The sequence below is a fragment of the Berghia stephanieae genome, chromosome 1 (assembly GCF_034508935.2).
Source record: "Berghia stephanieae isolate SIO BIC M18660-M18661 chromosome 1, UCSD_Bste_1.3, whole genome shotgun sequence".
NCBI classification, from domain to species: domain Eukaryota; kingdom Metazoa; phylum Mollusca; class Gastropoda; order Nudibranchia; family Aeolidiidae; genus Berghia; species Berghia stephanieae.
This window is the reverse complement of record NC_088360.1, coordinates 29,119,705-29,144,865: the sequence shown is the minus strand read 5'-3', so window position 1 is coordinate 29,144,865 and position 25,161 is coordinate 29,119,705. Positions and strand designations below refer to the sequence as shown.

At 37.4% G+C, this 25,161-nt stretch overlaps 2 protein-coding genes across 12 annotated transcripts in view; both read left to right on the top strand.

Annotated features, from left to right (window-relative positions):
* Positions 1-1,842, top strand: part of LOC144971393 (DNA-directed RNA polymerase I subunit RPA1-like) — a 46,341-nt gene extending 44,499 nt beyond the window's left edge. For all 4 annotated transcript variants that reach the window (XM_078912224.1, XM_078912231.1, XM_078912250.1 and 1 more), the window contains exon 35: positions 790-1,842. In XM_078912224.1, the coding sequence (XP_078768350.1) occupies positions 790-1,080 (291 nt within the window). In that variant the 3' untranslated portion in view covers positions 1,081-1,842. The remainder of the gene's footprint in view (positions 1-789) is intronic.
* Positions 1,843-5,031: 3,189 nt separating this feature from the next.
* Positions 5,032-25,161, top strand: part of LOC144971363 (acyl-coenzyme A amino acid N-acyltransferase 1-like) — a 32,339-nt gene continuing 12,209 nt past the window's right edge. Inside the window, exons 1-11 of one of the 8 annotated variants that reach the window (XM_078912157.1) lie at positions 5,441-5,662; positions 6,671-6,724; positions 11,065-11,129; positions 12,599-12,788; positions 13,150-13,422; positions 14,021-14,190; positions 14,892-15,005; positions 15,738-15,826; positions 17,713-17,797; positions 18,995-19,196; positions 19,844-20,209. In XM_078912157.1, coding sequence (XP_078768283.1) covers positions 11,082-11,129; positions 12,599-12,788; positions 13,150-13,422; positions 14,021-14,190; positions 14,892-15,005; positions 15,738-15,826; positions 17,713-17,797; positions 18,995-19,196; positions 19,844-19,965 — 1,293 coding nt within the window. In that variant the 5' untranslated portion in view covers positions 5,441-5,662; positions 6,671-6,724; positions 11,065-11,081 and the 3' untranslated portion in view covers positions 19,966-20,209. Of the gene's footprint in view, positions 5,403-5,440; positions 5,699-5,915; positions 5,983-6,670; positions 6,729-11,064; positions 11,130-12,598; positions 12,789-13,149; positions 13,423-14,020; positions 14,191-14,891; positions 15,006-15,737; positions 15,827-17,712; positions 17,798-18,994; positions 19,197-19,843; positions 20,210-25,161 lie in introns of those variants that run through there. The other 7 variants (XM_078912173.1, XM_078912165.1, XM_078912191.1 and 4 more) reach the window with 7 other exon arrangements.

Below are 25,161 nucleotides of genomic sequence, written 5' to 3'. Positions count from 1 at the left end.
TTTCATATGTTTGTAGTGAGTAAATTACACAAATGTATAGTGTATATGACACATCGGTTATTCACAAGGGAAGGAGATGAAAATGAATGCACTCAGTTTATAGCCTTAGTCCAACACATTGAACACTATTATGAGAACAACACACATGTAAACACCACTTTTTGGGGTGATGGTTTATTTATAGGAGTGAGCAAAACTCACTTAAACAAACAATGCATAGAAAATACAAGCCACAACACTGAGTGCCAGTCCCGTGTGCTAAAGTCTTTGAAATTATTCTTTGTCCACCAATCAAGGGACTGAATTTTGTAGATAATGCATTCACTGATTCAGCAAGGTTGCCAGATTAATTTTGTAAAAAATACTCAACAAATGGTAAAAAAGTGCCAAATGGATTGAAAAAATTTGTCAATAAAAATGCCTGGTATTCAGTCAAAATAAGCCATTGTCAAAGACAAACGAGATTCAATATGATCAATAAATGGATTGGTGACACTTATTTTTAAACCTGGGGCCCTTCCATTGGGCAATAAAAAAAAAAGGGGGGGGGGGGAATGTATAAATTAAAAAATAAAAAAGAATGTGTTTTTTGGGATTTTTTTGTTTATTTGTTTTAATTTTGGTGAAAGAAAAGGAGGTAATTTTGATTTTAAAATAGCTTAACCTGAAATATGCTTAGTTCTATGAAATCAATCTTTGTTATCACTGAGACCTAAGCAAGTATGAGATTTATGAGATTTGAAGTGTTGCCGCTATTCATGTTTCATTTTAAAACTCTATTCCATACAGGAAATCCAAAGCGTGTTTGGTGCTTACGGAATCACGGTGGATTATCACCACCTGTCTCTCCTGGCTGACTACATGACAAACCGAGGTGACTATGACGCCTTCAACCGAACCGGCATCGACAAATCGCAAGCATCCATGCTGCAGAGGATCACCTTTGAGACGTCCATGAACTTTTTGATGGACGCTTGTATTAATAACGATAAGGATTATTTGAAATCTCCGAGTGCTCAGTTGTCGATTGGGAAACCAATCAGTATTGGAACGGGTTGCTTTGATGTTTTAGTTAAATAGAGCAATAGAGCACTTTTTGCTGTTTTGTTGATTAAAAAGTCGAGGAGCTTTCATTGTCAATTGTTAATTATATCTCACTCAATACGTAATTTAATTCTGCTTATTGTCGTGAAATTTGCATGCGATTGCAAGATCTATGGAATCTAACAAAAACTGTGTATGATACAGTGACAGAAAGGAAAATACAAGAGAAAATAACATCCAAGAATATCATCCTTCCTTGTACAAGTCTGTGCGACCACTGGGTTTTGTGGTATGGCACTCGCCTTTGGACCAAGAGATCCAAGGTTTGAATCCCGCTCTGAGCAGAGCATATTTGAGTCCTTGCAAAAGGCTCTTTACTCACATTTTCTCACTGGACTCAGGTGTAAAATGAGTGCCTGGCCATTGTCTATGTTGGAAAAAATTTATCGCCTAACAGACATCCTACTTATTTAGTAGATATTGCACTATATAAATGATTAAATTCTTCTTTCCGACACTTTTTCCAGTACATTTTTCTTAATTCATAATTACAAAAAAACAAAAACGAAAAAAAATTGGCATCCATGTATTCAGAATACAAGAATGAAATGAAGACTGAAAGTCTTAAACTTCATTTATTTTGATCTATGTTGTGATAAATTTGTCTGTTATCATTTCTATACTTGTGTAAGTATTAACCAAAGTCCCTTTAAATAATGTTAAGAATTTGAATGTTTATATCTTTTCGTTCATTGTTATTCCTGCTATGAATAAAAGACATGCAGAATTGATAACCTACGATTTGGTTATTGTGAATGTTCTTTTTTTATTAATATTATCTCAGTCATTGAAGATATGAAAGTATTAATATTGATGGAACTAATAAATCAAGACGCCATGCCAAGGGTCAGATGGACTCTCAGGGAACAAGGAGGAGTGGGAGACCCTTGGGTCCTTGACTGTGGTGACGTAGGGACAGATGTCAAAGATGGCTGCAGATGGTTGCTGATGTTTTATGTTGGCCTTATGTGCAAAACAAAATCACCAAGAGGAGAAATATTATACCTTTCAGGAAAAAAAAAAAATGTTTGTTTGTTTTGTTTTTAAGGGTTTTACGGCGCTTGCGACACATTTAGGTTATATAAGCGCCAGTAATTATATTAGACAGAAACTTGAAGCGCCTCCAGAACCACCAGGAATTACGTTCCCGTCACACTGCCTTTCAAACTGCTTTGTGTTTATTTTCATGGGTTGTATTTAGCTTAGGACATTTGTAATATAAGCGCTTAGAGTCTGATGTATCGGAATTATAGCGGAGTATACGTTTTCAGTATTATTATTATTGTATAATATATGACCCATCGCCTCGTGTAAAATTAATCAAAACATCTTTTTAAAAATATACAAATTCAATTATCAGCATCTAAATCACTCCGACATTAAACCGACTTAAGAGGGACAGTCACATTACAGCTTAATTTATGTTTGTTTTTAGGGGTTTTGCGGTGCTTACGCCACTTTCAAGTCATTTCAGCGTCAGTAAAAAGGAAGAGGAGGAGAACTTGTAAATCTGAATCAAAGGCCCCAAAGAAAAATCATAAAAAAGGGGACAGGTTCAAACAGGGAAGAGATGATTGCACAAACAATCCACCAATGTGCCTATTTCGACAATACCTAATAGTCCTATCCAGATACAGGAAAAGGATTCCGCTATGAAAGTATACACTCAAATACTAATAATCATAATAGGACATAACAGAGAGATGATTTTTATAATGAGAAAAAATGTCTTCTACTTCTAAAGCAAATAATAATAGACTATACATTTATTAAGTTTCCCTCTCAGCAAAGGACTCCGACCAAGGCCAGAAAGCAACCCAGAAAGGGAAACCAGATACAGGAGTATAGAGGACACAGCAAGAATGATCTCCCTGCCCGCCACCAGTCAAAAGACCCCACCCCCATGTCCCAGCAACCATCTATTCCTGTGCCCAGTCAAAGGCATTCAAATCTCACATAGACAATCCTGTAGGGTCTTCGCCAAAAAAAAAAAGCCTTCATATGGTTTCAACTCAATACACGTGCATTGTCATACAGAGATAATCGACAAGGGAAAAATGTAAACTCAAGAATAAAAACGTACACATTCATCTCTCACCAAACACAAAAATAAATATGTGAAATCCTTGTGCCCCCCCCCCCCCCCACCCCAGAATGGATCTGGATAAAAGCTAATGGAGTTATTTAAGAACATGGGCACACAGCCCAAATGATTTTGCATTTTAAAAGAGAGCAAGTATGTAGCTTGATGTGAAAATTTCTGGCTGAGTAAGGAACGCCAACGTTTCGAGCCTCCCCCCTCGCTTCACTCCACTGAGAAAAGGGTTTACTGCTCCTATGAACAGCTCCACCACCGCCTGTCGTCTTATTGTTGGTGGAGGTCTCTGAACTAGAGACCCCCCCCCCCTTGCTCACCACTTGTGTTAATGCACATGGATCATCTGCTGCAGCAAGTGCCCAGACATTAGGCAAAGAGGTCAATTTCAAACTCGTTTCTTGTCACGACAGTACTGCTAGATCTTACTTCTGTATACTAGAAAAGATGCTAATGTGTTGACAATCTGTTCAAGGGAAATACAACAACATGGCATAGTAGAATTTAAGTAGTATGATCTTTACAGTCTTTGCGTTGTAACGGGAGGAGGGTACTCGGTTTAGCTGCGCTGTGTAACATTGAGCAAGTCACCTCGCCTTCGCTCACGTTGCGGCACTGCATTGCTGCCTGCCTTAGTGCAGTTTTCCATTGGATAATATCACAATCACAATGACAAATTTCCACCTTGGTGATGAAAAAAGAATTTATTCATTTATATATCAATCATTTCCTGCACTGAGGTAAATTACTCACCAAATCCGCCAGCCGGATATGACGTATCAAGAGACACAGCTAGGCATCACCTTAAAAGTTTGTAGTTTGATTGATACAAGTTTATGAGAAATACTTATAAAATGGCTTGTGAAAAACAATAACAAAGAGCTGAGTGACATCAGTTTCGTTCCTTCACATTTCTGTAATTTACTCACAACAAACATATGAAACATACCAGCACACAAAACTATGTGTAACCAAAACGGTTATTGATGCTTTGCGCTGAGCCAAAAAGTTCACATTTCGCCAGCCGGGTTTAACGGTGTCTGGCTACAAACAATAACAAAGAGCAGAGTTCCTTCTATCTATAGATAGTATGCGCTTGGCTAAGAAGCTCACAACATTGCCATCCGGAAGAAAAAAGGACCAACACACAAACATATGTGTAACTATAAACGTTTATAGATAGTTCGAAGATGACGTCACTCAGGTCTTTGTTACTGTTTATTTTTTTGCCAGCCGCGTTTATGAGTAATGCTCACTGAACTGTATTAACCCGACTATAGATAGTTCGAAGATGATGTCACTCAGGTCTTTGTTATTGTTTTTTGCCATCCGCGTTTATGAGTAATGCTCACTGAGCTGTAGTAACCTGACTATAAACGTTCATGGATACACACAGTTTTGTGTGTTGGTCCGTTTTACTTCCGGATGGCAATGTTATGAGCTTCTTAGCCAAGGTTAATAGATAGTATGCGCTTGGCTAAGAAGCTCATAACATTGCCATCCGGAAGTATAACGGACGAACACACAAAACTATGTGTAACCATGAACTTTTATAGACTGGTTAATACAGTTCAGTGAGAATAACTCACAAACGCGGATGGCAAAATATAACAAAAAAGGCTTAAGTGACGTCATCTTCGAACTATCTATACAGTTTTGTGAGAATACTCATGGCAAAAAAAAAACAATAACAAAGACCTTAGTGACGTCAACTTCGAACTCTGTGTAACCATGAACTTTTATAGTCTGGTTAATACAGTTTAGTGAGAACAACTCACAAACGCGGATGGCAAAAACAATAACAAAGGCCTGAGTGACGTCATCTGCATACTATCTATAGACGAGGGGCGTCACATATGTTGTCCCTCTTTTAATATCGATTAATCCAGCCAATTCAATGTAATCCTCTAAATCGCATAGCAATATCAGATTTTTGTCATCATTTAAAACCTTTTAATGTGTTCCAGGCGACGTGCATATATATTTAGATCTGACGTTCGAACCTATTATTTATGGGCCTAGTTTAACGTTGTAATGGACAATATTTAACGAGGTTTTTTGTTTGTTTGTTTTTTGTTTTTTTGTTGTTTTTTTTTTTTTTGTTTTTTGTTTTTTTTGTTTTTTTTCTGTTTTGTTTTTTTTTTTTAGATTTCCATTACAACAATGAGTCCATAATGAATTGTGTTATCCGACCTGCAAATAGGTGTGCATCGGTTCCAGGCATTTTTTTTTCTCTTGCACTTTTTATTTTATTACATTTGAAATTGTTTTATCATTCCAATTGAATTAATTTGTTACATTCACTATTCACGCATGGACTTTTATTGTGCTTTTAAATATATCTAGACTTTGGAATTCTAGATATAGTCTCGGTCTAGTGCATCATATTTCAACTTTCTTTTTTAATAATATTTGTCTTTGCAGTGTGATATTTGGACTTACTGCCGTGTATTCGAACTTAAAGTTGTTTTTACACATGAAAGAGAAAAACTATAGATAGTATGCGCTTGCCTAAGAAGCTCACAAAATTGCAATCCGGAAGTATAACGGACCAACACACAAAACTGTGTGTATCCATGAACGTTTATAGTCTGGTTAATACAGTTTTGTGAGAATTACTCATAAATGCGGATGGCAAAAAGCAATAACAAAGACATGAGTGACGTCATCTTCATTCTATCTATAATAAAAGAATAGGGAGTAAAAGTGTGTTGTCAACAACTGGTTTCAATCTCAATGGAAGTGTGAAACCCCTCTTCCGGAGGACTGAATTCATTTCTTGTGTAAATGATCTTCTAATTGGATTCAGGAGTCTGATGTCACGCAGCCCGGCAACGGCGGCCATCTTGGTTCTAAACAAAGAAAATTATTACTTTTTATTCTTCATGCTGGCTCGAACTTTTCATTCCCTTGTCATATGCCTTTTGATCAGAATGTGTAAAAGTCAAAACATGATCAAATTTATGTGTTTATTTTCCTCTGGAAACGTTTTTATGCTCGCCGGAGAAATATTTCATACGGGCGTCCGCCATTGTTCCGATAATTTAGAGCCAGTGTTACTAAGTTACCATGCGTCATTAGGAAGGAAGTGACGTTACGACTATTGAATCCTATTCCCGTGTGATGACATCCTATTTTCTGGTCTAATTATAATATTATACTGGTCGTTCATAAAGACCATTTGTCCTCGCTCTTTTAGGTCCAGTAATCCTTAGAATCTGCCTCTACAGATAGTTCGAAGATGACGTCACTCAGGTCTTTGTTATTGTTTTTTGCCATCCGCGTTTATGAGTAATGCTCACTGAACTGTATTAACCCGACTATAAACGTTCATCGATACACACAGTTTTGTGTGTTGGTCCGTTATACTTCCGGATGGCAATGTTATGATCTTCTTAGCCAAGCGCATATTATCTACACCCTGCTAGTTATGCCGCCTTGTGATTCAATATGTAACCTATTTATCATTAGTACCCATAAAGGACTGGTCACATACACACTTCCAATGATTTTGGAACCGGAAAAGTAGGTGTGACATCACGACTTTTCTACCCTGTCATTCATCTTTTAATGCGGCTATGTGGTCTTGTGGTATGACACTCGTTTTCGGGTCGGAAGGACATGGGTTCGAGCCTCGCTCGGCGCATAGTTGAGTCCTTGGAAAAAGCTCTTAACTCACATTCTCTCACCGTATTCAGGTGTAAAATGAGTACCTGGCCGTAATTAGTGTCGTCTTTGTTTGAAAAAAAAATTGTAATATTATCGCCTAACAGGTCTCTTGTCTCGTTCTACATGTTACGTGTTGCTGTTGGTCAGGGACACCCTTCATAAATGCTTACTTTAGTGAATTGTCTGCGACAAAACGACCCGAAATCATCAAATATGTGACAATTTTGTCAATCTGGTATTTATGTCGGAATTTTTGTTTGTTTGTTTGTTGCTTTAGGTCTCTTCCAACACAATTGAGGTTATATGAGAGACCGCTGAAACAAAAAAAACAAGCAATCTAACAAAAATACATAGTACAAATGTCAATCAAAATCATAACCTAAAGATATCATAAGCTAAATTATAAATAACCAAGAACAAACAGGCAGAGGATTTACAGGAAAAAAAATCTCCCCTGTCAAAAATACAATCACAAACCAAAGAAGCAGGATAGGCTAGTAAAGAGAAGAAGAAACGACATCACTATCGGATCGTACACCCATGCGAACATCATAGGTATATGATTCAAGGGTGATGCTCCCATCCAACCACCCGCTATGTCGGAATTGAACAAATGGAAGAAATTCGAGTTGAAAGTCATAGTAATCAGAATCGGCAACACTTAAGTTTTTAATTTGTTTGTTTGGTTGGTTTTTTGTTTTTGTTTTGTTTTGTTTTTGGTTTTTTTTTTTGTTTTTTTTGTTTTTTTGTTTTTTTTTTTTTTTTTTTTTTTGGGGGGGGGGTGGTTATGGTTTAAAGTTATTGATAGTTCGAAGTTGACGTCACTCAGGTCTTTGTTATTGTTTTTTTTTTTTTTGCCATCCGCGTTTATGAGTACTTCTCACTAAACTGTATTAACCTGACTATAGATAGTATGCGCTTGGCTAAGAAGCTCATAACATTGCCATCCGGAAGTATAACGGACCAACACACAAAACTGTGTGAATCCATGAATGTTTATAGTCGAGTTAATACAGTTCAGTGAGCATTACTCATAAACGCGGATGGCAAAAAACAATAACAAAGACCTGAGTGACGTCATCTTCGAACTATCTATAGATAGTATGCGCTTGGCCAAGGAGTTCACAACATTGCCATCCGGAAGTATAACGGACCAACACACAAACTCTGTGTAACCATGAACTTTTATAGTCTGGCTAATACAGTTTTGTGAGAACAACTCTCAAACGCGGATGGCAAAAACAACAACAAAGACCTGAGTGACGTCATCTGCATACTATCTATAGACGATCATGATTACACAGAGATGTGTGAGTTGGTCCGTTATACTTCCGGATGGCAATGTTGTGAGCTCCTTAACCAAGCGCATCTATCTATAGATAGAATGGAGTTGACGTCACTCGGGTCTTTGTTATTGTTATTTTTTGTTGTTTTTTTTTGCCATCCGCGTTTATGAGTAATTCTCACTAAACTATTAACAAGACTATAAAGAACTAATGTTACACAGAGTTTTGTGTGTTGGTTATTTACACTTCCGGATGGCAATGTTGTGAGCTTCTTAGCCAAGCGCATACTATCTATAGATAGTATGCGCTTGGCTAAGAAGCTCATAACATTGCCATCCGGAAGTATAACGGACCAACACACAAAACTGTGTGTACCCATGAACGTTTATAGGCACGTTAATACAGTTTAGTGAGAATTACTCATAAACGCGGGTGGCAAAAAACAATAACAAAGACCTGAGTGACGTCAACTTCGAACTATCTATATTTCATAATTAACCAGTTAACTGCCGGACTCTGGAAAGACACGTATTTAAAACTTTGGACAGAAAACTCGCCCTTCAAATATTGATCGATTTAAATTACCTCCATATTGGCAACGTTTCTCAATCCTGGGACTTCGCGAGGCTCATTAACTCTCTCGAGTTCATATACATGGGAAATCGAAGAAATTTGTTCGATTTTCCATGAGGGCGAACTCGAGAGAGTTAAATTTATCAATATTTATTTGAAGGACGACTTTTCTGGCCAAATTTTTAAATACGTGTTTGTTTGTTTTTAACAGAGCACGACAGTTAACGGGTTAAGCTCCAGGTCACCCCGACCTAATACCGTTTAGAGACGATTCATCAGAAATGCTGTTTTCGTTTGATTCTCTCAGGCGTTATAGCCTTCAACAGTCATGACGTCACTTCCCTCGTAATGACGCATAGTAACTTAGTAACTGGCTCTAAACTATCGGAACAATGATGGCGGATGCCCTTATGAAATGTTTCTCCGACGGGCATAAAAGTATATCCAGAGGAGAAAAAAAGCATTATAAATATGATCTTGTTTTGACTTTTATACATTCTGATCACAAGACATATATGAAAAGTTCTAGCCAGCACGAAGAATAAAAAGTACCGACTTTCTTTGTTTAGAACCAAGCTGCTCGCCGTTGCTGGGCGGCGTGACATCAGACTATTGAATCCAATAAGATGTCAACTCAATGCAAGATTTTTTAATCTTTATTCTAATATGACACATTAATTTCATGAAAACAACAAGCCCCATCCAACACTGAGATACAGTGCCGTGTGGAAAGGTCTTTGTAAGGGCTAACCTGCACCGGACACTGAATCCCATGGCCCGGCACTGCCTTCCTCTACCGTGTTCCGGAAAAAGACGTCGGGCACGGACAAAATACTAAGAATAAAGAGAAGAACCGCTAGACCTACCCATACCAAGCACCCGACGTCCTCTGTGGGTTTTTTTTTGGTTTTTTTTTTATTTTTTTTATTTTTTATTTTTATTTTTTTGCTTTTTTTTTTTTTTCCGAGCTTGGTATGGGGAGGTCTAGCGTCTCTTCTCTTTATTCTTAGTATTTTATCCGTGCCCGACGTTGTTATCCGGAAGACGGCAGTGCCGGGTTGTTGGAGTCAGTCTCTGGTGTGGGTTAGTCCTAATTATTTTTGGTCCACCAATCAATGGACTGAATTGGATTCAGTTGTCTGATGTCACGTCACCCAGAAACGCCGGCCATCGTGGTTCTAAACAAAGAAAATCTGTACTTTTTATTCTTCATGCTGGCTAGAACTTTTCATATGTCTTCTGATCAGAATGTGTAAAAATCAAAACATGATCAGATTTATAATGTTTTTTCCCCTCTAGATACGCTTTTACGCTTGTCGAAGTATTTCATAAGGGCGTCCGCCATTGTTCCGAGAGTTTAGAGCAAATTACTAAGTTACCATGCGTCATTACGAGGGAAGTGACGTTACGACTGTTGAAGCGTATTTGGTTTAATATAATTCATTCACCCAATAAATGATCTGTAGGTCGAAACATTACGTATGTAAGGCGCCTTAAAATATGTTCGACAGAGACAAGGCTGTAACTGACCATGTACTCATTTTACACAAGACAACTGTGAGAGAATGGGAATAAATAACCTTGTTCAATGACTCAAATTTGCACCATCCAGGACGGGACTCGAACCAGGGACTCACAGAGTAGCCATCGTAAAGTTTTAGCCTGACACTGACCAAAAAATGACGTCAAAATGCCAGTCTTTTGCCACAAAAGAAAACAAATCGTGAATTGTACTCAATAGTTCAACGAATGGGACCACTTGTTTCCATGAGCTCTACTAACGACAACTCACTAGACGCTACACAAACCTAAAAAATGACGTCAAACTGACAGTCCTAGAGGGTTCTAATGTCAGGCTATGTGTTAACGATGGCTACGCTCACAGTCCCCGGGCGAGTGTCATATCAACAGAAGGAATGAAATTGACGTCAATCAGCTTTTTGTTTTTATTTTGACAGACATTTTGGTGATTCGTTATCACTAAATTATATCTGTCAGATAATAGATGCTGTGTGCTTGACTAAGAAAATCACAACATTGCCACCCGGAAATATAATGGGACCAGCACACACAAAACTACGTGTAACCTTGAACGTTTATAGTCTGGTTAATACAATTTAGTGATAATTTCTTGTAAACATGGATGGCAAAATACAATAACAAAGACCTGAGTGACGCTAACTCCGTTCTTTTGTGTGTTGGTACGTTATATCCGGCTGGTGGATGTTGTGAGGATTTTACTTATAGGCATAGCATCAATTGCCCACAAAGACGCAAAAAATAGATGTGTTTTGTTTTGTCGCCCTCAGTTCTTGGAGTAAATTTGTCTTTCCACAGAATAGACGATCTTCAGAATGCAACCCCAGCTATCAACTTTGCCGGCCATCAGGGCAGAACCGAGGGTAAACAGTATTTGAATGAATAGTTTGTTAAATAATGATTGAGAAATGAAGTAGTAGGCACTGGTGTAAGATAAAGATCTTGAGGAGGAGGGGGGGGGGGTGGGCGAACAGATCAGACATATTCGAGCATTTTGTGAACTCTGCTAACGATCACAAGAGCATTTTTATACAGCGCAATATCCACTTTCGTGCTCAAAACGCGTTATAAGGAGCCCCTGGTCAACAGCAATATTTAACACGTAGGAGGGGACATGACACCTGTTAATGATATTAATTTTTTTCCGACAGAAAAAAAAATGCTATTAACGACCAGGTACTCATTTTAAACCTTAGTACGGTGAGAGAATGTGAGTAAAGAGCCTTTTCCAGTGACTCAACATTTCTCCGGTCCAAAGGCGAGTATCGTCATAACACTAGGCCACGTAGCCACACAATTATAAATTCGTTCATTACATTACATGACATTTAACACCACAGAAACTGAGATAATCGCGGACTCTGGATTCTATGACTCTGGGGAAAAAAATTGAGCTTTTTATAGCGCAATATCCACTAAATGTGCTCAAAGCGCTTTACAAGGGGTCCCTGGTCAACAGTAACATTTAACATGTTGGACGGGACATGACGCCTGTTAGGCGATATTACAATTTTTCGGACAAAGGCAATGCTGTTAACGGCCAGGTACTCATATTACACCTGAGTACGATGAGAGAATGTTAGTAAATAGCCTTTTCAAAGGACTCAACTATGCGCCGAGCGCGAGGCTCGAACCCAGGACCTTCCGATCCGAAAGCGAGTGTTATAACACTAGGCCACATAGCCGCACTAAATAACGACTTCTCTATTTTAATTCCATCTCTCGACTCTCATCGACTTCTCTTTTCTTCCATTTATCTACGCCTTTTATTTTACCTTACCTGATAGCTACTTGAATAATATGTATGTATGTATTGATTGTAGTCCTTCACAGCCACTATGGCCATGAGGTAGGAGTTTATCACGGTTACTAAAGCGTGAAAAGGACAATATCAATTGCTTGCCATCCTTTGTATAAGACGCTAGTCTATCACCAAGTAGATACTTTCGGCCAGATCAAACAGACCTACCCAATCACTGCAGAGTAGAAAAGGGGGTCAGAAACAATTTTCGACGGCAACCGGGATCTTCTCATTCCCTTTTTTTGTGTGCAGCGAGTGCTCTACCACCTGAGCTATTAGGGTCCCCTCCATGCGCAGTTAAACTTATCTCTCCCCCCCCCCCCCCCCCCCCCAAAAAAAAAAAAAAGAAGAAAACCTATAAAAACCGTCTTTTTCCTTGTATAAAAAGAACATATATATATGTATATATTAAAGATTCCTTTTCCCTTCCTGCCGATTAAACGGGTAGCTTAATTTCTCTAACCATAATTTAATCGCACATCTTGGCCCAAGAAACAACAGCAAGAAGAACTAACAATTTATGGTCCACAGGTTGCCTTATTTGACGAGAAAATCAACATCGAGTTGAGCAACTTTCCAAGAAATGAGAGGATAACTCTTCATGCCCAACGCGTCCACGGTCAGAAAAAGATAGTCTACGCATCTTGTGGCCACTACATGACCGATGAGTGTGGTCAAGTTCGGGTGGCCGAACAACCTTCAACAGGGGGAACGTACACAGGCGAGTCTCTTCAAAACGTTGTTTACATGTTGTTAAGGATGAAATTATTCTACTACGTGAAGCACTTTTGGGTCAATTCCAAGGAAGGCTGGAATAATCCAGTTGATAGCTGCAGTGAAGCTCCGCAGAACGAGATTGGACAAGGCGGAAGGGGGTCGAACTCAGTGCCATCTGGGTACAAAGACCATGTCGATGTTTGATGATGATGATGATGATGATGATGATGATGATGATGATGAAGATGATGATGGTGGTGGTGGTGGTGGTGGTGGTGATGAAGTTGATGATGGTGATGGGGGTTGTAGTGGTAGTGTTGACATCAGCTCGTTATCATAAACTATATTTAATATTTGATAAACAGGTACCGAACCCATGGGCATGTTGTGGAGTTTACGACCAGCTCATGGCCAACCTCACATCTCTCCTCTGTGGAAGAGATCCATCGACCGACCAGTGTTCATTCATCTGAAGACATACAGAGGCCATCTACAGCTGGAAGATATTTACGAGTCTAAAGCCGGGCTAGAGAGCCTTGCAGACATTGAGTTAGAACGTTGGGGTCGATTTCCTTCACAGGTCACGTGTCTGGAGGTGCGTTCTGGGAAAATTCGTGGAACTCTGTGTCTGCCACATGGTAAGTGTGAAACTCTTTGGCACGGCGCACGCTGGAATTTTAAGTAATATAAATTTGAAGATTTGTGTTTTGAAGGAGAGAAGAATGAATAAGAGAAGAAGGAGGAGGGGGAAGGAGAAGAAGGATGAAGAAGATTAGGAGGGGAGAAGTAGGAGGAGGGGAAGATGGGGATGAGGAGTGGGAGAAGAAGAAGAAGAGGACAGCGAAGAAGAAAGACGAATATTAGGAGGAGTTGGAAGAGCAGGAAGAGGAGAAGGGGAAGAAAAGGATGATGTAATATAAACATTAACTCAAATGCACAAAACGAGTACCTGGTTACAGGACGTGGCTAGTATTGTAAGAGTGCTTGGAAAAAAATAGAATTGCCTTAATTTCTTAAAGGAAGTCTGTTGAATGCGAGATAAGATTAATTGGAGATTTGAGACACCGATTGGGCGTAGTGAAAGTGTCACAATGCGCTATCTATATGTGTGGCCCACCACCTAAAAAAAATTCTAAAAATTGAATCTATAATTTAATATATATATATATATATATATATATATATATATATATATATATATATATATATATATATATATATATCTTTATTGACCAGGCGGTGGCCCCTTTCAAGGTATCATTGACATGTTTGGGTCAGGGGGAGACAACCCTGACTTTCGTGCAGCTCTTTTGGCGTCTCGGGGTTTTGCAGCGCTCTCGTTGGCTTATTTCAAATACCAAGATCTTCCCACTGATCTCTCAGACGTCAATTTGGACTATTTTGAGGTGACTTCAGAACTGATTCTAGTATTCATGTTTTGTTGTGTTTTTTTGTTTGTTTGTTGTTTTTTTTTTTTTTGGTTGTTTTTTAAATATACAATTTTACCCCCCCCCCCCCCCCCCCCCCCCACACACACACATACACTTCCGCTTAATATGTCGTCTCCAGTAGAATGAAAAGTTTTTAAAACAGATATGGACTCAAACCGACAATTATTAACAGGTTTGATAACCCAATTTGCTATGGGCTAATTCATGCAGCAATGTAAATATTCTATTATTTTTTTTAAACAACAAAAAGAGAAAAAAACAACAACAACAACAAAAAAAAAACAAACAAAAAAACAAACAAACAAACGCAAAATAATCTTCATGACAACAATGTAAAATCAAGACGACCACTTCTAACACTGTAGAGACGTTGCCACTTCTTATAACTTTTCAGTGATCTTTTATACCGTGTGCCAGAAGAAATACAAAGTATGCTTCATACCAGTACAATTTTGCAAGAGGATAGTATGCAATACAGTTGTAGAGCCGTTTGAGAGAGAGAGAGAGAGAGAGAGAGAGAGAGAGAGAGAGAGAGAGAGAGAGAGAGAGAGTAGTCGAACTTGGTACATTTCAAAGACCGTATCGCTGAGCCACTGTGATAATTGTTTCACGATCCAAGACTAAATTAATCTAATGATATCCACCTTCAATTTCAGGAGGCAGTTGATTGGTTGTCGTCTCATCCCATGGTCTATCCGCATGGCATTGGAGTATTGGGCATCTCGAAAGGAGCGGAATTCGCCTGCTGCATGGGGGCTTACCTAGAGAAGGTATTGGATGGTTGCAATTTAGGAGCTTGTCGACTGAAGTTTTTAATGAAATCGACTTGTAAGTCTGATTGTATCACGTGACGACATAAAACATCAATGTGATGGGTTTCAAGTTTTTTTAGCAGTCGCGACAGTGTTGATGGTGGTACTGATATTGATTTTATTGGTAGTACTAGCAACAGCAACAGCAGAAGTAGTAGTAGTAGTAGTAGTAGTAGTAGTAGTAGTAGTAGTAGTAGTAGTAGTAGTAGTAGTAGTAGTAGTAGTAGAAAAGTTGTAATGGTCATGGGGCGGTGGAATTGATAATAAAAGAAAACATTTCAAATTGGACTCGAGATACAGGACACAGTTACTGGCAAGTACTTATTGAATGATCCAAGCCTAGGACAAATGAAGATAAAAAGTTGAAGAGGACTAAATCAAATAGGCCATATAACAGTGGTGTAGCATGCTTACCGTATAGGGTGGGGCCAGAATCAGAAACAGAAAATGACTTACATATGCTATAATATTTGTAAATACAAAATAAACTTAAAAAACGTTTCAAGAAAAGACTTACTCAAATAAGTAAGAGGCGGTATTTACCATTTCTCAGTTTTATAATTTTTTTAATGCGGTAATCCACCTTAAAAAGATGGATGTGGTGCCAGGCACCAAATCAACCAATATAGCCACACCCCTGCATAAATGAATATTTCAGTGATATTCCATTTCAAAAACTCCAATCCTCAGGTCACGTGTGTTGTATCTGTCTGTGGTAGCTCGTACTTAACTCGAGATGATTTCTACCATAAGGGGAAGTTACTCATTAAAGCATCAGAGTAAGCTTATTCTTTATTATATTCTTTTGATTTATGGCAAACCTCGTTATTACTTTATCAATAATAGCAATAAACAAGAGAAACCCCGCTCCTTAAATTTATCTTTTTAATACATACATTCAAGAAATATCCATACTTCCGGTTTTGCTAAAAAGAATTGTGTATCTTGAAAACGCGTTGGTCAAATCGGAAAAACTTCGAGTCAGACCAAAAATAGCAGACAACGAAATGACAACCAAAGCAAGCTAATCATGCGTGGGCTTGTTTAAGTTGTATAATGTAAGGATTCTTAAATTCTTGTATTTCGACGAACTCATTCCAATGTCGCGCTGTAGATTGGAACTCACGTTCAAGAATCCTATAATATGCACCATTTTTTGTTTTCTTTGTCGAATCAGTGCCCGTTTTTATATTCGTAAATCTTCGTATAAATGTGAATGCTTTTTACCGGCTAAGTGTTTTTTAAGGAGTTTATAGAAAGTTGGGTTGGACTCTATATCAGGACTACATATTTAATTTGGAGTCAGCTTGACTATATTGGGGGACAGCGTTGTTTTGTTACAGGCCGATGTCTCCTTTACTCATTCGTCTCTTCTGTGACATTTTGTCTCTCATTCTATTGAGTATTCTAGTTAAGAGAGAAGCGTTGAGTTTTTCTTTGCTTCAAACGTCGCGCGATGAAACCATTTAATTTTGCATTCTACACGTTTCTATCAATTCCAAGAAGTTGTCAGCCTTTAAAAGATTTGCAAAAGATTTGATCTAGGAAGTAAAAACCTGTGCGCCTTCGTGGTCGTGTGACATGGCACACGACTTTGGCCTGTTGGTTCATAGATTGAGTTCTTCAAATATAAGTCATTTGAAAAGGCTCTTTACTTTACCCACATCCTCTCACCGTGCTTGGGTGTGTAAGTTAAGTACCTAGTCGATAACATTGTCATCTTTGTCGAAACAAATAGCGCCTCATGGTCATTATGTCTTGTCATACTTGTCCTGCACGGGATCACTAATAATACGCTTTGACTTTGAGCCCAATAAGTGCATATGACGCTTTATAAAATCTCATGTTAAACTTGGTTGTAAAATGATGACAATGACTTCTTCAAAAAGGGTTTTTTTTTCTTCTTCCTCGAATATCATTAACAAATAGCAATTGACTTGTAAGATATCCACATAGAGTTGTAATTCTAGAATGTAAATATCCGTATTCTGTATGAAAGTTTCACATCGGTAATGACAATATTAAATATTGTTATTTCTGTAACAATTTCTATCATACATATGTATATATATAGAACAATTCACCTTTTCAATATACTCTATAATATGTACTTATTTGAATGTCAGACAAGCCAATTTGTCATAGGCTCATTGTTGTAGTGAAATGCTCTCAAACAACGCAAAATATTGTCGATTACAAACAACAATGTCAAATCAAGCCCTTAATTGCGTTCAGTGACCAGACCTGGAAAGTAGTACGTGTCGATTACACGTTATATCTGGTATAGCCACAATGTCCTAGTTCTTAACAATAAAAAATATTCAGAATGTCTGAAACTAATAACGTTCAATAGCCTGAATCATTTCAGGTTACGTTTGCCATTTGTTTTTTGTTGTGAATTTAACCCAATAATGAATGTATTGCTGCTTGAAGCTTGAAGGAAAAAGTAAACATACGTATTGAATTGTGAGCTTCAATTTATTTATTAGACGAAGAAATTGTACTGTTGAATGAGATACCTCATTCACTCATCGTGTTTTGTTGATAAAGGGGAAACTCGAAACGTCAACAGTATCTGTCTTCGTCTAATAAATTGAAGCTTACAATTCAATACTTATATTTATGAATTCAACCCGTAGCATTGGGTTTTAAATTTTCCTTTCAGATTTGAGGTTGATAAGTGTGGAATATCCAAGGACGGAGAATGCATCATGGCCCCAGCAATGCCCTTCAAGAACAACCTGATACCTGTGAGTCCAATACACTCATGAATAGACAGATGATTCTCTATAGACCTTTTTTTAGAATCAATGTCAGTTATTTGATGACATCAAAATTAATGGCACTCGCTTGTTTACATGATAGTACGTTGAAATTTTTTTTTATTATCAATTGTATGTAAGTAAAAAAATGTATATTATTATATTATTTTGTCACAAAGAACAAAATGAGCCGAGACACCCATAAATATCTGGCAAGGTAGGCGCTTGCAATCGCTCTTTGTGGCCACGTGGTATAAATGAAAGAAATTTGGACGAACCGGTAGGAGAGGCAGGATGGCTCAACCCGGAATGCATTTGGGGAGATAGCCAACGATGGTGATTCCGGCATTTCGATTGACTCCGGGATAGCAGGTTAAGAAGTCTGCCTTTGTTGTGAGAGAAAGATTAACATTTTCGTGCAACATTTGTTTTGTTAAGTACACGTTTTACTAGATCAGCGTGCAAAATGCAGTGGAACCTTTGTATAACAATGATGGTGAGACCAGTCTAAGTCCTGTTATAGCCGAATTTCAAGGAAAATAAAGCAAACGGCCCAAATCACCAAATGAAATGATGTGACATAGATTAGTAATTAGCCTATATACGTGCGCGCACGCACACCCAAACATAGAGAGGGAGAGAGAGAGAGAGAGAGAGAGAGAGAGAGAGAGAGAGAGAGAGAGAGAGAGAGAGAGAGAGAGAGAGAGCATTCATGAACAAGGCCTAACCTAATGTATGCTACAGTATTGTATTTTGGAGATAGTGAGTGGGTTTAATGCCCCTGTTATAACCGATTATGTTCTTAAAAGTCCTGCTATAGCCGGTAAATGTAACTAAAGGCAAAGAGGGAGGGTGAAAAACGGGGATTTAAAAACCCCGTTATAACCAGGTGCCTGTTATATCCGGATCTGTTTTACTGAGGTTCCACTGTGGGTGCTAAGGTCTGGCTTGCTTCCATAAGAACTTGTCCAGAGAATGGGGAAAATTAAAATGTACTTACGTATCCAGATCTTTGTTAAAAGTAAAAGGGATACATTAAAGACCTCTTTATGTCACATCCCGCCCACCTTAAATGTGGTAATTTTCATGAAAAAAAAAATACGGAAAAAAATCAATGATAAATTAAATTTACTTATGAAATGATGCATTGTTATGCTATCCGCTCATATCTTACCTTTTCAACAGGCATGGCAAGGCGACGCAAAGTATCTCCTTTTCGTGGCAGAAGACGATCCTACCGTCATCAAGGACAACTATAAATTACTTCTGGAGTCCTGTCCAGAGGAGAAGAAAAGTAATTTTGAAGTTGTGAGCTATCCTGGCGCCGGGCACCTTTTGGTGATGCCTTTTGCTCCTCTAATCCGGAGTACCATCAACCCCACCTTGGGTGAGAATCAGGATTCATTTGTCTTGATCGATGTGTACTTATTTGCAGGTCTGATAACCCAAACTGTCATGTGATCAATGTTGTAATGGAAATACTTTCAAACCAACGCAAAATATTGTCCATTAACACAATATTAAATCAAGCCCATAATTGAGTTCGGCCATCAGAACTGCAAATATAAGCACCTTACCTGGGTCCAACCCTACAAACGCACTTATTGGTGGAGGCATGAAGCCTGTAATGTATTTACCGGCCAGGTACTCCATTTACACCTGGGTATGGTGATAAAATGCGAATTAAAAGCATTTTTAAATGAGTCAATTTTGCACCCTGGACACGAGCTGTGTCATACCTTAGACTCAAAAGTCACACATTAGATCATTTCGTGTTTTTGTTTATTTTATCCTCTCTCACAAAAAAGCAAATTCATTTGTCTGCCTTCAAGCAAAGGACTCCAGACAGGGCCCATGTGAAATGGTCTCATTGTAGAACAAGGGCGTAAAGCTGTCATGGAAAGGATTAATGAGAGACCAACGGAAATTCCATCCATCAACACATCAACTTACTTTATACCAAAAAAAAAAAAATGTATGACGTTTACATAATTTTGCTCCTTCCCCCCACCTCTTCCGATTCTATGTTGCCAGGTGTGATGGTACTGTACGGAGGACAATGGAAAGAACACGCCCACGCCCAGGAAGATGCCTGGCAAAGGTTACTCCAATATTTCCAACGAAATATACCCACATCCCCGATATCTTCCAGTTAATTAGAATTATAAATTCTTCTTCTTCTTCTTCTTCTTCATTAGATTTTAAAATTATTGAATAAAAATGTCGTGTATATTTATATGTATTGTATTGTTCTTAGCCAGTATATAATATGTAAACAAAACATAATATTATATCGCATAACAGAGAAATAATTTACAAGACAAAAAATATCATCTCCCAAAACTCTACATTTGTGACCGTTCGTCTCAAAACGGTATTAAGTCGGGTTGGTTAAGATGTTGAAAATTGAATTTATAACTAGAAATATCAGTCTTGTATTGAGTTTGTATGTTTTATTGAGGAGAATGGATGCCATATTTTAGCGTGTTAATGTCAACGATTTATATTTCTGACCAGTTTAACATTTAATTCGCCTTTGAAGCATCTGATTCGTTCCGACATAATACCATTTTGAGACGATGGGTCACATTTGACTTTGTTTTCCTCCCAGCTAGGGTATCCGGCCAGGGCCAGGACAAAATCAAGTAATATAATCCCAAGACAAAGACAGAAAGCATGTTGGGAAACAGATAATATAGAGGGATAGAGACACAGTAAGTGCCTCCCTACCCACTATGCGAGGTTAGGAACCCCACCCTGCACGCAAATATGGGCGTGCTTTAACATTATTATTTATTGTAATGAATCATTTGAATAATAAGGTGCGGCTATGTGGTCTAGTGGTATGACACTCGCTTTCGGATCGGAAGGTCCTGGGTTCGAGCCTCGCGCTCGGCGCATAGTTGAGTACTTGGAAAAGGCTCTTAATTCACATTATCTCAACGTACTCGGGTGTAAAATGAGTACCTGGCCGTTAACAGCGTAGTCTTTGTCCGAAAAATTATAATATCGCCTAACATGTGTCATGTCCCGTCCTACATGTTAAATGTTGCTGTTGACCAGGGACCCCTTGTAAAGCGCTTTGAGCACATTTAGTGGATATTGCGCTATATACAATATAATTTTACGATTGTTTGAGATTGTATCCGTGGGATCATAACAATTTGAGTTATCAGGCGGACAATAAAAAGTTGAATTATCAGACAGACAATAGTGCAAGCCGTCTGTGGATAATCACAGCGACAGATTGTTGAGCAGTTTGACTTCCTGTTACCATTGCTATGAAACCATAAATATGGTGTCCCTCTTACTTTTAGTATTTAATAATCTCGCCATTCCATTGTAATCCTCTAAATCGCAAATCAGAAATTGTATAATCTCTGTCATAATTTTGAACTTTTGAATGTATTCCAGGCGACGTGCACATATTATCAGGTCTGATGCCCGGACGCAATTTTATGGGCTTATTTACAATACTAACTTATGCTGGCAGTCAATCAGATAGAAACATACAACCACAAATATTTTGTTTTTTGTTTCTTTTGTTTTTTTAAGGGTTTTACGGCGCTTGCAACACATTTAGGTTATATCAGCACCAGTAAAAAGGAGGAAAATGGGCACTAAAAAGTTCTAGAATTATAATTAAAGCATCCAAGAAAAAGTAAGACAAAGGGGACAAAAACAAAATATTATGCTTATATAACAATACATGACTGATATAATGTATTCAAGGCAGTACCAACAATGACTTTAAGAGTCTGTGTGTGAAATGGGTGCCAAATAATTGGTTGAAAACCTTCTGTCATGAAAGACAAAGTTTAGATTTAAAAATGAGGATTATTTATATCTCCAAAGGCAGGTTTGATCAAATCAACATTTTGAATTTTTTTTAATACGAAAAACGAAAAAAAAAATTAAAACAAAGCCAAAAAAATTTTTTTAATAAATTAAAAAAAAAAAAACAATAATCCGTAAAACTGGGCATGTGTAAAAAATCATGCCTAAGGCAGTGTAAGGTATAATATGAATAATATGGCTTGATTCATCTGGATTTTCAAAAAAAGATTATTAAATTTACATCAAAATAATAAATAGCTCTATGAATCAATAAATAAATTTCAATATTGATTTTATCTGAAAGAGTGGCATACCTAATGTAAACGATGATGATGACAATGACTAATTTGTAACAATAATAATAATAATAATAATAATAATAATATTAATAAGAATAATAATAATAATGATATGATGGCGATGATAATGATGATGGTGATGATAATAATAATATAAATGATGACAATATAATGACATTAAATATTTTAAAGTAACCCACCCTGAACAATATAAAAAGCCTGTTTTACAAAAATAATCATTTCAAGAACCAGCTACATGTCGTTGTAATATTATAAGTACCCTCATAATATTTTTAATGTCTTAATAATTTCAAAACAAAAATGCGTACAATTTTCTAACATATCAAAATAAAATGCATAAGTTTGTTTGATTGAAATACAATATTATGTAAATAATCCGATTTCTCCTCCGCAACACAAAGATACAACCAAAGATATACAGGGCCACAAAACAGACGCAGTTCGAAAGTAACATCGGGACCCCCCAAGGAGATAGTCTGAGCCCGATTCTGTTCACAATATACTTAGAACACGCTCTGAAAGAAGTTCGAAAAGTCATTCCAATACCAACGACTCATATTGAGAATGCAATCCCTAGAGAAATCGCCTATGCAGATGATGTCGATTTTATTGGATCAACACCAGCAAATATAGACATCATACAAAATACCCTCATGAAATATAACCTCCAAGTCAATGCCAATAAAACCGAATTTACAACAATATTGAGGAACAAAGAGGAATGGAAAAGAACAAAGAAAGTAGGCTCACTAATTGGAGACACCGAGGATGTACAAAGAAGAAAACAGCTATCAAACGCCGCACTCAGTAAACTCACCAATGTATGGATTAGAGGTGACAAAATAAAGAGAAAAACCAAACTGAAACTGTACCGTGCTCTTGTAAAACCGGTACTTCTGTATAACTGCGGCACTTGGGCGTTGACAAATCCGAAGAAGAACATCTGGATGCCTTCCATCGCACACAGCTAAGAAGGGTACTGGACATCAAATACCCAAAAAGATCTCAAATGAATCACTCTATAAGATCACAAAACAAAGACCAATCTCCCTTGACATTTTACTACAACGATGGCAACTTTTCGGTCACATACTACGCAGGGACAAAAACATACCAGCTAACCAAGCCATGTCGGGATACTTCCAAAAACACGGGAACCTTTTCAGAGGAAGACCGATCACAACACTCCCTGTGATCCTAAACAAAAACCTCACAACACTTGGACAAAGCATTAGTCTCATAACGGCAGGGGACCTTGAAAATCTGAGAACCCTAGCAGAGGACATAAAGAAGATTTTTTTTTTTTTTTAATAAAAAAAAATTTGAACTTTTATATATTGCACACAATGGTTTACCAGCGGATCACTTAGTTGAGATGCTAGGTCAAGAGGTCACTACTCTCCTTCTCTTTACCTGCGCTCTGGCATGGCACGTGCCTGCAGTCAGTGAAGCGAGTAGTCTAATTGGTCTGATAAATAATGGCATAGCCAAGCCACAATTATCTTAAATGTAAATCTATATCACTCATGTTATAGATTGAAATCCCCCTCACACAGTATACTAAATATCATAGATATCATCAGTATATTTCTTTCTCAGGAACACAGCAAAGTAGACTCACATTTTCACTACATTTATCGTTTAAATCAAATATTTCTGCAATCCTTACAACAACAATCAGACGTTGCAGTTTATTATTATTCACACTAGTACAAGGTACAAACTGTCTACTTTCTGTTGCACTAATGTTAATTCAGTTCAACAAATATGTAACAAGTGTAGGGGTGGGGTATCAAATTTCACTGGATATCAGGCGGGTACTAATGAGTGACTATCTCCGAGTACAGAAAGCATGTTGGACAGTTAAATGAATAAACAATGTTAGTGCTTCCTGACCCCTATGCGATGGAACCACCTTGACACACTGCTTTACATTTTTCATTAAAAATGATTAATCGATTGGTATAGTGGTATGAAATCGCTTCGGATCGATCTGGTTAAGCTACGAGCGAGCTGTATATATAAATCTTAATTCAATTCTTAATACTCGTGTAAAATAGTATCTTAACAATATCTTTTAATTATATATGCTAATCGTATTCTGTCCTAATTAATGTTTGTACACTCCCTTGCAAGTAGCCTTTGACAATTAATGGTTTTCCTTAAAGACCATATGTACTATTTACGAAATATAATTTACGATGTTTTGGGTTGTATCCTGATTCATCTTTGATTATAGGGAAGTGTTGATTCAGACGACACTAGTACCGTTGTGGATATCAGAAATATGTTGAATTACTTCTGTTAATTCTATGGATGCCATAATATTTCTCTACTTTTAGTATTTGAGTACTCCCACCATTGCCTATCTTAAATCGCAAATTCCGTTGTGATAATCTCTGTCATAATGTTGATTTAATGTATTAGGCAGTGCATATTATAGTTGATAGGAGCAATTATTTCAATACTCAGACTAGTCTTATTATGCTGGCAGCAATCAGATGTCGTAACACAAGATTAGGGTGTTGTTGTTGTTTGTGTGTTGTTTTTGTAGGGTTTTAGGCGTTGACACATTAGGATATCAGCGCAGTAAAGAGGAGAGAGAAATGGCAGTAAAGAAGTAGAGATAGAATAGAATCACAAGAGAAAAGTAAGACAAAGAGGAGACAAAACAGAAATACTTTCTTATATACAATCATGCTATATAATGTATTAAACTACCCACTGATGAGTCTGTTGTGTAATTTGGGTGTAATTTGACGTGTAATTTTTGGGTTTGTTTAATGTTATTGTTTCTGTCAGGTTTTCAACACAATTGATTTTAATAGAGAAACCGAAAAAAAAAACATAAAACAAAGCAAAAAAATATAAAATATCAAAAAAAACAAACAAAAACATAACTAAATATAACTAAACCATGAAAAAACATGGCAGAGGCAGTTTAAGGTAAAAAAAATATCCCTGGATTGAAAAAAATATTAATTCACATCAAAAAAAGATAGCTCTAGAATCAATAAATAAATCTCAATCATTATACGGATCATACCTGAGAACGATGGTATATGACGAAGGGTTTTGTAACATTTTAATAATATAATGAAAAAGTAATAAAACTAACAAAATAATATAATTTATTATATGTTTCTTAGATGTGGTTGATAATATAATTTTGATCTATAATACTTATATCTTTTA